The sequence below is a fragment of the Spea bombifrons genome, chromosome 12 (genome assembly GCF_027358695.1).
Source record: "Spea bombifrons isolate aSpeBom1 chromosome 12, aSpeBom1.2.pri, whole genome shotgun sequence".
Classification (NCBI taxonomy): Eukaryota; Metazoa; Chordata; class Amphibia; order Anura; family Pelobatidae; genus Spea; species Spea bombifrons.
The window spans coordinates 22,646,183-22,662,991 of NC_071098.1; the positions used below are offsets into that span (position 1 = coordinate 22,646,183).

General features: G+C 39.3%; 1 protein-coding gene across 1 annotated transcript; it reads left to right on the top strand.

The window, feature by feature from the left end:
- Positions 1–2,251: 2,251 nt before the first annotated feature.
- Positions 2,252–8,087, top strand: LOC128470720 (axin-related protein-like). Its single transcript, XM_053452626.1, has 11 exons — positions 2,252–2,377; positions 2,631–3,253; positions 4,112–4,234; positions 4,801–4,891; positions 5,181–5,321; positions 5,579–5,865; positions 5,984–6,178; positions 6,433–6,612; positions 6,977–7,066; positions 7,332–7,496; positions 7,710–8,087. The coding sequence occupies exons 1-11, from the start codon at positions 2,273–2,275 to the stop codon at positions 7,834–7,836; spliced, it is 2,127 nt and encodes a 708-aa protein (XP_053308601.1). The 5' UTR covers positions 2,252–2,272; the 3' UTR covers positions 7,837–8,087.
- The last annotated feature ends 8,722 nt before the right edge of the window (positions 8,088–16,809 follow it).

Here is a 16,809-nt window from a genome sequence, read left to right on the forward strand (position 1 = left end):
TATAATCAGAAAATCATCTGGAGAGGATTATTTCTTTTTTTTAATTGCGTTTTACGTCCTTTGTGCTGTATGGAGTGTTTTCCGAGCTTCCAGGACGCAGCCTTCAGTGATCTCCACTGATGTTTCATTAAAGCCATAACACCCCTTTGTTCTTTTGGCTTTGTCCCCAGGGGGAGTGAAAAAGGGCTTTTTGGTTTTGATTAAAAAAAAAAAAAAAAAAAGTTCAGAGAGAGAGAGAGGAGGGAGAGGGAGAAAATCCTTCCAGTTCTAACTCACTCAAGGAAGGTGTAAGCTTTTTTCCTCCTCTTGTCCCTGTTTTTCCTCCCCTCCTGTAGTCTGGATCATGTTTTTTTCTGCAACTTGGACCCCCGATTGGATTATTTTAACGTTGTGAGCCATGAGAAAGCTTCCCTGGCGGACTGGATTACTTGTTTTCTGATTGAATCCGGAGTTAGACCCGATCGAGGATCCTTAAAAAAAAAAACACGGTAAGAGCCGCATGAAGTCACCCGATCTCTCGGGGCTGCTTCCAGTAAACTTTTATGTAGCGGGACCGGGTTGGGGTCGGTACGTGCACGGGGGGCAGCTATTAAACCCCCTCCGGCCCTGCGATCCTCCTTACCAAACGGATCCGAAAAACAATTAAATGCCCCCACCGTAGCCGGCTGCCCCCCTTTCCACCCGATCCTACGGGAAAGTTCTGCCCTGGGAGCAGAAGTGGATCTAACCGATTCCGCCCCACCGGTGAATCCATATGTTTGTGATCGGTGACTTCGGATACATTGTGTAATTGTTTCAAATGATTTAAAAACCAAAAAATCAAAATAAACAAAACACCGGCCGTCGGCTTTTACCCCATCCCAGGGCAGCTCTGAACCCCATGTGTGTAGTTTTCTAAGATGGGCATTTTTTTTTTAATTAAATGTTTTTTTTTTATGCTGCTCACAACTCATTATTTGTACAGTGAAGCCTTTGATGGGTGGCCATGCCATTGGAACTCATAAGCAACTTGTGTTGGGACCCTGGTGTGAAGGTGTTGGTTATTTGGATGAGGTCATAGTGAATGGTTAGAGGTATGATGATTTACTATGTCATCAACTTAGTTGTGTTTGATGCCCAGAATGGGGTTGTGTGGCGCTGTGCGTATTTTTGGTCTGATGTTGAGATTTGTGCTCCATAATAGTGTCTTTTGATGAATCTTCTCTGCTCCACAATGGATGTGATGGGCTATAATTGCTAACAGGAGAGGACCTTTTATCCATGCAACTTTTTGTTGGTTGGGGTCATAGGTGTTACCCCCCCCTCCCTGTGTTTCACGCTTTGAAATGAATTTGGTCCTTTAATAGAAGAAAAACGAGATGATATCATTCCTCCTGTCTACCAGGAAGGACTAAGTGATTCCCTAAACCATGGTGTAATCTACATCAGAAGTGTGATGACCTGCTTGACGTTACGGGGGCAGTATGGGCCTCACCACTGTGGCATTTCGTGGGAAATAACCTCCTTTATCCGCAAACGTCTGTGAACTTGTACCTATAAAACCCTCCAAACATCTGGATATAGTGGAAGCGTTTGCTGGTATGCGGGCGGACAACAGAGACTTGGGCCCACCTGTTGTGAATAATTTTCAAGAAAAAAGCTCTACAGGGCAACAGGGTATATGGAATAAGTCATGTTGAAAAGGAGGAAAATAGTTCCCAGATGGCCATTTACTTGTAATAGAAACGAGCAGTTCCGGAGAAGTTGTGCTGCATTCTTAAGTGGATTCTTCTAAAGCCTGCTTAACCTTTTAAGTTCCAGAGCATCAGCAATATGATGATGTTGCATGCCGAGAGCCCAAAGGGTTAATGCATCTCGCTTTAGATTTTGACAAAGTACGCTTTCCCTGATTAAAACAAGACCCCCTTTCTCTCTCGCGTTTGTGATTGAGTCCGGTTCCGCTGTTTGTTAAAGTAGGTCCAAAGTTATTCAAACTAATCCTATATTCCACATGATTCCTGTTCTCAGCAGCTCATCCATTACTTGAGATCCTGCATTCCTTGTTGACTCTGATCTTCTGTAACTCATGTCTTCCACTGCATTTTGTAATTTGCAGTAGGCCGGTGGAATTGGCTAACATGACTCTTGATTGATTTCCGATTACTTTTTAATTAAGGTGTTTTTGTACCAACAACATATTTTGGTCAATATATCTTTTATTGAATTATATGAATTTACGTGTTTTTTTTTGTCCTTTTATGATTCAGCTCAATCTTCAAGATTCCTGGCAGCCATGAGTTCTGCTGGGGTGCTGACCTGTATGCCAGATTCTGGGCAGATCTTCAGGGAGACCTCTTTACGCCCACCGGTGCCTGGCCAAGAGACGAAACACTTCAAGGTATGAATTCATGGCCAACTATGTTTTATTAGTGTATACCACTGTTAAATCTATAAATTATATTGTTGGCATTGCATGTCTGTTACATTATAGCAGATGTGAAATAGTAGAGAGAAACCCAAGAGTTTGTTCAAGAGTTTACTTTTAGCATCAGACTCTCAGGTTTATCCCAATATTCTGTTTAATACCCATATTTGTGTTTTGAGTTTTGTGATGATTGATGTGCAGCTAATATTATTTTTCATTAATTCAGACTGAAAAATACACCATGGAGCCTCAGCAACCAAGATACAAGGAAGATGTTCTTAGAGAAGCAGAAGGTTGTGTTTCCCATGACACACGCTTCTCACGCTGGGGCAGATCCCTCAATGGATTGTTGGATGACCAAGATGGAGCAACGCTTTTCCGAATGTACTTGGAAGGAGAAGGGCTAGTGGATCTTCTAAGTTTTTGGTTTGCTTGCAATGGTTTCAGAGCCATGGATCTAGCAGAACCCAAGACCTTAAAGACTGCCAAAGCTATATACCGTTGGTATGTACAAAACAGCCAGGCTGTTTCAAGCCGGTTAAAGCCAGCTACACGAGCCCAAGTGAAGGACTGTGTGAAGAATCAGCAGTTGAATAGGACTTTATTTGACCAGGCCCAGCAGGAGATTCAGAAGGCAATGGAGCAAGAAGCATTCCCTTCTTTTCTACAGTCTGATATATGCAAGGAATACTCTCATGTTGAAGATAGTCCCACGCCAGATAGTCCTAGGCTTGGACTTCCCACACTGACCGAGGATGAGGAATTTGGGGTACATCATGGTCCTGTTAACGCAGGAGCCGTGGGGAAAATTAACCGTGCCTTCACACGTATCCCTCCAAGACACCAAAGGTGAGGGCTAAAGTACTTTGCTGAAAGCTTCTCCATTCTGGTTTTGCCTTTTGTGTTTCTTATTATTATTATTTGTATTTTTTTTTTTGTGGCTATTTGTCGGACGTCTGATAAACAGTGGGTTAAAAACTGTTTATTTCTTTGCTCACACCTATGTTATTTATCTAAGCCACTATTTCTGCATTTTCTTTGTTACTGTTACCCCTCCTTGTGTTAAAGGTTAACTTAGCTGTTATTCCTTTCCCTGAGCTCACATATCTTTGATGTGAACAAAATCTTTCCCTGCTCCAGAGATCAAAGAACAACATCCATAAAGCGGGACAGCTTTCTTCTCTCTCTTTCTCCACACTTCCCCCTCCCTCCCAAGATGCCTTGCTGTTTCAAAGCCTTCTTATCTTATAATGACTGTTTATAGCAGTTCTTCTTTTTCTTTTATGGCTTATGTTGGATTAGATAGTAAAGATGTTTGAGAAGATATTTTGTGTTTGCGTCAGGATTGTCAAATTTCCATGACCCCCCCCCACCAGAACACCTTTAACATACTCTAACTTTTTGTGATGAAAGGTCCAACTATAAAAAGATCTAAAATGATGAGAAAGTTCTGTAATCAAAGTGTTCTTGGTAACTTTATTGGGTTCACATGATATAATGTCGTCAGCTCCTCAAATCAAATCGTCTTATAGCTTTTTCCCCCCAGACTACTCCTCTGTCATCTCTGCTTTTTAGCTGGTGGGAATTAAAGGGACATAAAGACTATTAAAGGTTTATGCATATGATTAACATTTTTGTATTACTTAACCTTTAACCAAGGAAGTAATGGGATGCATTACTGGAGGTTTAATTAGTATGTTCTTTCAGGTTCCACACAAGGAAAGCTGAAGCAGCTTACCAGTACTTTGCTCCTGCAGCCAGCATCAATGATAGTGAAATCTCCAGTGATGCCCTCACTGAGGACAGCATGTCCATGACAGATGGTAGTGTGTAAGTAAACATATTTCATGCTGATTCATTATACCTTAAGCCTAACCATATATCGTGCGTTTCCAAATACCAAATTAAAAATGGGTATGTGGCTACCATTATATTGGCACATAGCCGTAAATCAAGACCAAAAAGAAATGTCAACCGAGTTAAGAGAAATTATCCCACGTGCTTGCACACGTTGAGGCATCTTAGGCAGGTGGTCTTCTTGGACTCCATTCTTTCAACAAGTTGACTGCTAGAGGCTGCAGGTCAAGAAAAACACAGCCCCTTGCTTTTTTTTTTTCTCTCTTCCCATTGTTTGAGACAATGAATGGAATTTGTTGCTCACTTTGAGGGAATTGGAAAGTGCGTGTCGCTCAAAAAGAGGAGATGCTGATGTTCTTGGTTCTTTGGCATCTCTGAACTGGAGTAGAAGGGATGATGTTCTGATTGATGTATTGAACCATTTCTGCATGTGTAGGATAATTGACTAGTTATGCTTACAATATATTGTTTTGGATAAAAAAAAAAACATGTTAAAAACCAAAAATCCTTACCTCTTTGCGTGCGTTTACTCTCAACAGTGATGGGATTCCCCCATACCGCTCCAAAAAGCAGCGTGAAATACATCGAAGTGTTAGTGCAAATGGACAAGTGCACCTGCCTTTTGTTCCGGTAAGCATCATAGGAAAAAAAGTTACATGTAAAGTGGCTAAAATTTGATGGAACAGGACCCATTTTATAAAATGTGAGTTGGCGTTCCTCATTGACAGTGAGGACGAACCCTACATATCTTGACATCTGTATCCATTAGTTTTATAGTGTTTTCAGTTAAGGACAAAAATAGTTGTTCTGTATCCTGAAGAACCCAAGTAAAATGTTCATGCATGTCAAAAAAACTTTAAATTCTTGTAGACACTGTATTTTTTTTCTTAAAAAATATCTTCCTGTATGCCCCTTACAGAGGACGCTGCGGCCACCGGCAGAAATGATGCCCAGCAACCCGGCAGAATTTGCAGCCAAATTAACAATCGCTTTGGAAAGGGTGAAGAAACAAAGAGAGGCTGAAGAAAGATTGGAAGAGAGGTTACAGAGATTGAAAGAGGTAAGCATTCCGAAACCACGCAAATCACGTTACAGGGAAACGCCCGCGTTTATTACAAGTATTAAAATGTTACAAGTTATCAAAAATAACATTTTTACAATAGTTCTAGTTTTTTTGATACTATATATTAAACAGTTCTGTATTTGTCAGGTGTAAGTGTTCCAGCTGTGTTGTTTTTGATCAGTCTACTAAACATCGTCACTCCTTATAACATTATAATGTTTTAATTTATTGTTCTCTTGGGTGTTTTTTTAAAGGAGGAGGAAAAGGTTGAATATGACATCCCTTCATCCGGCCAGGAGCCTTTTGCTACTTCAGCGGAGGATGACCCTCAGTCCATTCTCGATGACCATGTGTCTAGGGTTTTGAAGACACCAGCAAACTTGTCACCAAGAGCACAGTCCCCTTTTACACAAAGAAAAGCCAAAGGTCAATCGGCATTTGCCAAGTGCCAGAGTTCCACTTCCTCTCACATACGCCCAAAAGTTTCTCAGGGAATGGAATCGGTTGTCCCAGCATCTGTAGAACACAAGAGCGCAAACAGGTATGTGAACCCCATGGGGTTTAACTTTTTTTTGTTAATTCTTGTACAGTGTTTGAAAACAGTAATTTATAGTCTTCAATTGTTCATCCTTTATAAAATATTATGCTTTTTTTTCCAGTTCGCAAGGCACAAGGAGTTACAGGAAAACAGAAGGTTGTGCGCAGTCTTATCGAGTAGAGGAAGGGTCCTCTTCTGTTCCACTCACCACTCCTCTGTCACCAGAACAGGAGGTAGAGCGGACCCACAGTGTCCTGCAATGGGTGCTTGAAAGTGCCAAGTTGATGAAGAAGCATCACCGTGATGGCAGTACAACGTGAGTTTTATATAAACTATTTGCCTTTGACAATGCTTGCCAATATATACTTTTATGTGTATGTTGTCAGAAACAAAGATAACCTAGGTAGTACCGATAATAAATAAGTAACATTTAATTAACCTTTATTTACACAGAATTTGTTGGCCATCTATTGAATATGTGTGCATTACAGTTATGGGGTTGTTGGTACATATCGTGTCTTTTACTTGGAATGTGTTTATAATGTTGGGGTTTTTGTTTTGTTTTTTAAGGGTAAATCACTGTCCAGAGATGAAGAAGTCCACTCACCGAACAGCATCTCAGCCAGCACACCTGTTCCTGCAGGATACATCCATGCCCCCACTAACAGCCCCCAACACCCTAGATCAATTGGAAGAGGCACGAAGACGGCTTGTGGAAGAAAAGAGACTGCCGAAAGTTCATAAAGCCAGGTATTTTACTTTGGTTTTTGTAGTGGTTCACCTTGTTTTAGTACACTTTGTCAAATTGAATATGAATTGTTGAAAAAAATTAATAGCTACATGGGTCTAATCTTGCTTATATTGGTTAAAAGGACCGACTTAAATTGTCATCCTCTTTTAGTTTACGGTTTTATAGGACGTAAAGTAACTTTGGGTACCTCCTATTCCAACGCCCTGCGGATGGAACACAGCTTTAAATTTCGGTGCATTTTTTAAAATTTATTTTAAAGTGTTCCTTTTATTGGATTTCATCTCTTTACAACACATTGCACAACCTTCAGAAAACTTTCATTTTCTCCAAATGCTAACGTTTATTATTATTTTTACTTTTTAGGTGTGCCCCATCTTCAACATTAAAAGAAAAAGGCAAAACCACGGAAAGTGTTCCATCATCTGGATTCTCCACTCTTAAGCTTTCAGAAGAGTAAGTATCATGACTTCAATATCTTTGAATTGTATCCATATTTTTTTATATATTTATAGTCAACTTTTTCTTGATTCAGATTAAACAGAAGCTAGTTTGCTGTTAGTCTCTTTTTTAAGAGTGTCCCATAAGGGTCCCATCAAAGTTGTGGATTAAAATGCTGAAGGTTCCGACACATACTATGCCAATGAAGCATTTCTTGCTCATTTGATATATTTTTTCTATGGCTAATGTAAACGTCGCTCGTTTCTTCTTTCGCTTACAGGCATAAGGCTGCCAAGAAACTCAACAGTGATGGTCAAGGACAAGGAGGTTTAGCGATCGTCTATTATTTCTGCGGCGAAAGGATTCCTTACATGATTCGAACAAAAGAGCCTAGCTTGACTCTGCAAGAGTTCAAAGAGCTGTTGAGTAAGAAAGGAAGTTACAAGTAAGTAAAAAAAGGAGAATCAATTATTTTACAAACTTCAAATGCCAGAGAACCGTAATGCAACGACTTTTAATGAAACCGCAGTAGTTAAGTTTCAAACTCTGCTGTAGAACCATATCAGTCATCTAATCGCATTTATTCCAATATAGGCCCGACAGACATTCATTCACATTCATTTCCTTTCAATTAATATTTCTTCTTCTCCATTTCTAGATATTACTTCAAAAAGGAGAGCCATGAATTTGAATGCAATGCTGTGTTCCAGGAAGTTTCCGAGGAGGATGCTGTACTTCCTCTATATGAAGAAAAGATTATCTGCAAGGTGGAAAGAGCATGTTGAAAGTACAATGGATTTCTTGTTTTCTGCAAGCGAAATTGTGATTTATCGCTGCTATTTGCATAGAGACTCAGAGAGCGATATCCATTGGTTCAGAGCTATTCTCTGAATTAAAACAGATGGGTAGAAAAAGATGGCGGTGGGAGATCTTCTAAAGGCGGAAGCGTGTTCTTTCACGGCGTCGATCAAGGAATTTGAAAGAGGCAATCTATGGATGGCATGTTGGAAGATCAGTAAAGTGGAAAGAATAAAAACTCTAAGGTGTTCATGAGTGAAGGATGTAAAATAGTCAAGTTGGTACAACTCCGGAATCCAATAACAGAAGATCAGGAGTCATGTCTGATGCAAAAAGGTTATTCTGGTCATTACGTATACCGGTACATTAAATGTACTCTGTTTTGTGCGGATGAATATTTTGATTCTGGAAAAAAACTTGACAAGGAAAAAAACAACTTCAACAGAGTTGAACACAAAATCACCACTATTTATACCACGAATAATAAGCTGCAAACAATCAATGGACATTCTAATGCCCACCTGCAACCTCATGGATGTTCTTGAAGTAACCTCATCTCTTTAGAGTTTGTTGGTCTTTGATTTTTTGCATATAAAAGACCTTCATACGCATCCATAAGACTTGAGCAGAAACATGGATGCTATTTAATAAATAGAAATGTTACATCATGCTATTAATTTTTTGAATTTTAGACATGGGGGACTTTAAAAAGTTTTTTGGCTCCATGATGTCCCCATGTTGAACTCGCTTAACCCATGGTTACAAGCTATGCAAGAAATTAACGTGTGCTGCTATTCAGAGCTTGCTGTTGGCAAGAATTCACAGCCATAATTCTCAAACTATTGCTGTGTGACGTTATCAGGACATTGTAATTATTTTTTACTTAATATCATTTCTAACCTGGTACTTCTGATATATATATTCTAATATATTCTGGAACATAGTTACCTACCAAATATTTTACTTGGTAAATCAGAGGATCACAATAATTTTTATTTTTTTGGAATTTTTTTTTTGTACCTTTTTTTTTTTTTGTACCTTTTTTTTTTTTATTATTTTATTTTTAATTTTTTATTTTTTTTTTTAGTTCTGTTTTAAGAACTGGTGGGCTTTTTTGTTAAATTACAAAAAAATAACAATGTTTTTTTTTGAAAATCGGACTCTTAAAACCATTTCCCAGAGGTATCGCAAAAGTGTCTTCCCGATTGGTCGCTATATATCTAAACCGAAGCCATACTGCCACCCTTCCTGAACTCTGTTTTAAGAGTGTATGTTTTTCCTTTGTTCTAAAGGGTTCACTTGCCTTTTGTATATAATGTAAAAACATTTAATGTCTGTTATTTAAGCAATAATGACTGGGCATTGTTTGGTTTTGTCATCTTATGTATCTAGAGGATTTTGTAAAGAAAAGTTGTTACCACACCAGCCTGTATCCTTGGCTAGTAGGTACTGAGTGTTTTTATGCACTTTAGCTTAAAAGCGGCGTGGTGTGCAAAGTTCTTGAATTGACTTACTCAAGACACTGGGACTTCTGAGATTGTGATGAAAGTAGTGAAGGAAGCTAACAGACATTATCTAGCTTTCAAAAGTATCGTTGCAGGTTGTAGCATGTATTTTGCACAACACCTGGAACACCTGGTTTAGAGTAATTCATTTCTAAAGTTTTGGGAAGACTCGGTGTAGAGCAAGCAGCGTTCCCTTTTGAATTGCTATTTCTTAGCAAATTTTGAACCAATCATTTTGTTTCGGTTTTCCAGGATAGTTTGTGTCGGTAAAGCAAAATTGCTCTACTGCACTATAAACTATGAAATGCACCACTTAGTCTGTAGAGGGTACAAGATCAATGGTGCCAAGTTTATTCCCATAACCATATTAAGGTTCTAGGGTTATCCAAAGTGTTTTCCTTGTGTCTGGAGATTCACGTGGTCAGCATAAGGGATCCAATTATTTTTTTATATATATATATATATATATATATATATTTTATAACATGATTGGTACAAAATTTGCATTTTTGCAACATCTGCAACTCGCCTTAATTACTCTTTCAAACTCGTACCCAGTTAAAAAAATAAATAAATAAAAAATTTTAAATTAAATAATCAAACTTTTAGTTAGATGCCAGCAATGTGTTATATGATTTTTTTTTTCTTTTTTCTGGAATACAAAGTGTACATTTTCTATAAATATAAAAATGCTATTTAATGATTGATATTAATAAAGTATTTGTTATAATTTTGGTTTTGTGGTTGCCAAGATAATCTATACAAAAACTGCAACGCCTGTTTTAAAGGTGCTAATTATGAAATGGTGTTTATTGCTATAGGAAAAGAGATCTAGAATGATCTAGATATTTCCCCCTGCTTTTTGTACTGTCTTTCCTATGGCAATGAATAATAATGGTAGCCAATAATTCCACAGGTTTTATACAGTAATGCATATTTTTATATATAAATATATACACATGTATAAATATAATTGTTTTATATATTTCAGAGTGTTAATTAATATGTAAAAACATTGAAGCATTTTTGCTATTCAAATTTGTAAAAATACATTGAAATAAAATTTTATATTTTTTTGTTAACTCTTCTCTTATGGGAATTTCTTTTTGTTTCTTTTGTTGTGAACACTATTAAACTGGCACCTGGGCCACATCCACATTTTTTTTTGTAAAATTATCTGTCACTCTCTTCGATTCCTGCAGTTTTATAGTTCAGTAAATTAAATTAACCAACGTTTCTACAGGATAAATTAAGCCATTTGTATGTATTAGAAACCCACCTTATGTGTATACCACCTACCTAGGGAACTTAAGGGGAGTGTGTTTTGCATTCCCAACTTTTATGATCCATCAACAGGGTATAACAACTTGGGTGCTACAGCGCCAACTTGTTTGAAGACACTTACGTAACCGTTTTAACCCCTTAATGACAAAGCCCGTACATGTACGGGCTCAAAATGCATTGTTTTCAATGGGTTTAGGGACCGCCCATTGTCCTTAAGGGGTTAAAAGGTGATCCATCTGGAGCAGTGTGGTTCATACAAATGAGTGAAAGTAGGCTGAGCGTGTAGCAGACTGAGATCTAGATGAGAATTAGAAATCACATATGAAATCCTTGAGAACTATACAGCAATTAAATCAATTATAGTGACTTGGTATACCTTTACCCCAGATACTCAACTCAAGCACTTACATTGTGTGCCGGGTGGTTCAGTAGATTTAAACCAGGGTTGTAAAACTTGTCCTCCATTGGCAGCATCCAGCTTGTCTTTTAAGTGTCTCTAATTATTATGAGTTGTGCGAGTATGTAGGAGCTTGGGTTGTGTTTTTGTGTGAGTTGTGTTGAGTGCCTGTTAGGCTCAAAAAAAGGGTCTGGTGGGAGAAAAATCAGACAGAAGGCCCTCAATCACTGAGGTCCTCTACTTTTATTTGACCCTATTTGCCCCCAAGGATGGAGGGCAGCATGTTTGGTGCTATGGTGTTGTAAAGTTATATAATGTTTGTTAGTGTGGCTATCTGGGTCTTTTTTTTTTTCCACAGAAAGAAGAGAAATAGAAGAGTTTTACTCACCAAAGTAACGCCAGGCAGCTGGACCAGCTACTGTTCTAGGGAGAGTGGCGATAGGAGAGACTGACAGGGATATTGACTGCAAGATTGTAAGCTCGCGAGCAGGGCCCTCTCCACCTAATGTATCGGTTTGTTTTAGTCTGTCAATTCCCGTTTTGTCATACCCCTTGAATATATGTATTGTATTAAGCGCTGCGTAAATTAATGGCACTCTATAAATAAAATATGATAATGATAACACAGACATCCAAAATGGCGGCTGGAACAAGGAGGAAGGAGTGTTCACAGTCTTTGCGTCCTCCCATAAGATTGTCTAGGCATGGCTCCATTCAGGATGGCCCCAGTCTCCGGATCCGAACCTGTGCAGGCCAGGGCCCGAAAAAACATAATGGCTATGGACGTGTGAGCAGAGGCCTGGGTCTCGTTGCAGCCCCAAAGATGCAGCCAATAAGATGCTCCTTTTGTAGTCACATGTTGCAGTCAGTACCATATTGGCCCTATTATAGGCTGCACCCCCCCACACTTTAAGTCTTTAAAGTGTGGGTGCGGCCTATAATCGGGGTTTAGCACAGGGATGCGCAATATGTACCGCCCGTCTCCTGGGACATGCAGTTCCGGGTACTGGGCAGTTGTTTTTCCTTCAGCAGCCGGTGGACATCTGCGCGATGCAGACCACCCCCGCTGCTGCCGGCACTTCCCCCGGGGCTTCTATGAAAGAGTGCCGGTGCTACATCACCTTCCAGTGCTCCACCATAGAAGCCCTTGAAGCACCGGAGGTTGTCTGAGTGCATCACGCAGACGTTCATTGTCTGGCAGAGAGGGGACTCTATCCTCCTCTTGGGCAGCCAGTGAACGTCTGTGCTATGTGCGCAGACAACTTCCGCTAGTGCCGACACTTCCAGGGGGGTTGGCGGAGTGGCATATCTGGGGGGCTTAAAGCATATGAGGAGGCAGAGTAGCATATCTGGGGGCATAAAGCATATCAGGGGGCAGAGTGTCATATCTACAAGTAAGGTGCATTATGAATTAAGGGGGACCTTAAAACGTCTATTGGTTTTCCAAATTTCTGTTTGTATATAACCTATGCTGATTATGCTGCATAATCACCAAAAATAGACACCAAAAATGTTAAAATACATGTATTCCTGTTCATTAGGTAAAATACTAAACAGTATTTTACCTAATGAACAGGAATACATGTATTCTCGTGTATTTTTTCTTTAAAATATTTTTTTTCTTTAAAAATAGCACCAAACGTTAAGGGTGCGGCCTATAATCGAGCCAATACGGTAATTGGTAGCTGCTTGTAAGGAATAATAACGGACAAAGTTATTGTGTGAGAATCCAACCATCGACTTGAAGCTGCAGGAAAATGGATACTTTGGAGGTAGTCAGTGTGTATTTCTGTATAAAACTCACGTGGTGCCTATCTGTGTGTGTCCCTCTATATATAAAAGGACAGAAACAGCTTCCGTATAAATATTTATTTTTCTCCTGGTGCTTGCTTATGTGTGGATATTCATAATACAGATATATATATATATATATATATATATATATATATATATATATATATATATATAATTCAAGGGGGGGGCACACTCTTGTAACATTGTTGTTAGGCCTCATGTGACCTTCATCCTCCCCTGCATGTAACTAAGCATGGCTGTAAGCGATTGGGATTATGGAGGCTTCAAAGGGCTACAAACAAACCTTGTCATGTAGTTTGATATCGCTGCTTAACACAGCGGCGGCTAGTTTCCTTGCAAGTCCAAAGTCTGACCCAAATTTCAATCTGCTTCAGATGCTTAGCTGAACTTCTGGACCATAGAGAATGGCTGGACTATTGAGGTTTCTACTTTACTATTCACTATTCATTATGAAGGGCCAACACAATCAATTTCCTCCAACTAGAAGGGTTATGCTGCAGAAGTTCACTGGGGTTGGGCATTCATAATGTACAGCACTGTACCTAAATTTTAAGGTAGGTATGAGAAAATGCTGTAAAATAAGAATGCTTTTACAAATAAACATGTCAATACTGTATTTTTATCGTTTTGGTATGACCACCCATTGCCTTCAAAACAGCTTCAAATATTCTAGGTACACACATTTTTGGGGGGAACTCAGCAGGTAGTTTGTTTCAAACATCTTGGAGAACATTTTTTTGTGGATTTAGGCAGCTTCAGTTGCTTCTTCCTCTTCAGATAATCCCAGACAAACTCAATGATGTTGAGGTCAGGGCTCTCTGAGGGCCATGCCATCACTTCCAGAACTCTTAGTTCTTCTTCACACTGAAAATACACAATATGAACAAAAGTCTTGGGACACACCTCTTAATTATTGAATTCAGATGTTTCAATCAGACCCATTGCCACAGGTGTACCAAATCAAGAACCTAGCCATGCAGTCTGCATTTACAAACATTTGGGAAAAATGGGTCCTTGTGAAAAGCTCAGTAAATGTAAGCGTGGTGCTGTGATAGGATGCCACCTTTACAATAAGTCAGTTTGTGAAATCTCATCCCTGCTAGATATTCCACGGTGAACTGTAAGTGGTATTGCTGGAAAGTGGAAGGAAGCATTTAGGAACAGCAACAACTCAGCAAAAGACCACATAAAGTCACAGAGCTAAGTTGTTTCCATAGCTGAAAAGTTTCAAACTTCTGCTGGCATTAATATCAGCACAAAGACTGTGCAGCAAAAGCTTCATGGAATGGTTTTCCATGGCTAAGCAATCCTCAGATCACCAAGTACAATGCCAAGCATCGGATTGAGTGATACAAGCATGTCGCCACTGGACTCCAGAGCAGTAGAAACGTGTTCTGTGGAGCGACGGATCATGCTTCTTTGTATGGCAGTCTGATGGATGAGCCTGGGTTTGATGGATGCCAGGAGAACGTTACTGGACTTATTCTGATTGCGAAAGGAGGTAAGCGTGATTTGTCTCTCATCTGCTGCACTATGTTTCCTTGACTGACTCTGTGGTCCTCAACATTGCCTATTTCTATGTACTTCTTCAATAGTGCTTGGACAGAACATTTGGCTTGAGTTTGTTAACACTTTATGTGACTGAGATTTTCATATGTCCTTGAAATTTACAGGCAAATATTACAAGGCTCTCGTAGCTTTATATCCGCTGTCATTTTCTCCAAATTATATGGCATATGGGACCTGTAGACTAATGGAGCTCATGAAGTCCAAAACTGCCATGTCAAAGTATATGTTTTTAGAAGAACATGCTCTTTGCAATTTTGCTCACCATTTAATCCACAGAATAGGTGTCTGCATGACCTGCTATCCAGCTTCATGCCCTCATGCACAGTTTTTGTCATGTTTTGGAAGGGAATAAGGACCTAAATACTCACAAAAACATTTTTTTTTAAATTGTTTTTGTTTGTTGTGAGCCACAATAGGTTTTTCTGCTGGGACTCATGCAATTTGTTTGGGGATTTTTTAAATAAGTGTAATATATTTTTTTTTTCAGACTGCACTTTCCGAATGATGAATATACATACCTGCTGGTGTCAAGCATCAGCATTTTATATACTTGCTATTTGTCATTTAGTGTAAACAGCTTGTTGGTGCTGCCTCTAATCTTTTAAAATTATACATGTCACACATCCATATCCACTTTGAAGCGTCTCACTTCCAACTTAGACTTTGATGAAAAGGAAGCTATGTAGGCGATTTGCTGGAAAATAGAGACATTTTCGGGGCTTGTGACAGGAGAGCATAACAACTCCATCCGTATCAATCATCTTATACGCGGAGATCTGTTTTCAGTTTGACATGACAATCTGCAAATGGGCCAAGATAGATCACTTTTAGGATCAGGGTCCGGGTCCAAACATTCCACTATAAACTGACAATTTGTTGATTACATGTAGCTCTACATATCAACCACTAGAGGGCTGTTGTGTTCTGATCATTAATTTTTTTTTTTTCAAAGAAATTGTAAAAAATGATTTTCAAACTCTGCCTCCTGCAGTCTTAATGAATCATTAAATGAATCGGTCTTCTGTACACCCGATGGCAAGGGCTTTCATGTTTTACTTTAAAAAGCAACAAGTTGCTGCATTAGTATAGCATAATTACTGCGTTACTTCATAGTTGTGCCTTCTGGTGGTTTGAAACCAAAAGTGCAACACATTGCAAGTACAAAGAATTTTTTTTTGTACTATAACCTCCTATAGTAATAGCAATTTAGGTTAAAAAAAGATGCAAATTAATTGAGTTCAAACCTGCTAACCCCCTAATTGTGCCTATAATCCTCCCTGGCTCCAAAATGATAACGTGATTCCTCAGAAAGCAAGCAACAATTAATGATGTCCTTATCAACTTTTATATCCCTGTATCTTCTTCTTTGATAAAAATCATACAGCCCGTATTTAAAGGCATCAATGGAACTTGATAGTACAACCTCTTTATGTAGTTAATTCCAGATCTTCATTGTTCTGACTGTAAAGAAACTTCTTTGCTACCTTAGGTGACAACCCTTTTCCTCAAGTCTCGATGGATGATCTGTCTTCTTTGTAGAGCGCTATCAATGAACAAAACATCAATGTTGCAGAAGTAGGGCACAATGCACACATTTACTAAACCCAGCTAGTATACACTTGCCTGCAGGAGCAAGTCATTTGCAGAGTCACTAACCTGTGAGTTGCAAATAGTTCCAGCGCACAGAATACACTTTGTGGCTGGAGGGTAATAAATAATTTAAAAAGACAAATGAGTGACCCCAGGGCCCTCTATTAATGGAGGGGGGGGGCCAAAACACCCTATAAGAGGTGCTGACCTTAAGCTGTGCCTCCTCCTCACCTCCCATCCTGTTCCCTGTGAGAAAAGTAACAGCCCATTGGGAGCATCCTTTCCCACTATGATTGTGGGATTTTAAAGTTATTGGGGGGAAAAAAAAACCTTTAGAGAGCACCAGATCACATCCCCTTCTTCATGTAATGATGTCCAAGGCCATTGTGACAAGGATGCAGTGACTCTGTTAGGAGGCCATTGTGGAGGATGCAGTGACTCTGTTAACTTTTTTGATATCCTATTCCAAAACCATGGGCAATATAGAGTTGGTCATTAACCACAGCCTCTGCTCTTCTAGGAAGTGTGTCTTTGGGGAATTGTGCCCATTTAGCAAAAAGAACATTCATGATTTCAGGCGCTGATGTTGGATGAGAAAACCTGGCTTGCAATCAGCTTTCCAATTAATCCCCATGGTGTTCAGACGGGTTAAGGTCGGGGCTCTGTGAACAGGAAAACGCCTTTGCCGAATTGGTGCCACAAAGTTGGTGGCGTAGAATTGTCTAAAATGTTTTTTGTACTATTAGTTATATAGTTCAGTGTAACTAAGGGACCCAGCTCAAACCCTAAAAAACAGCAAC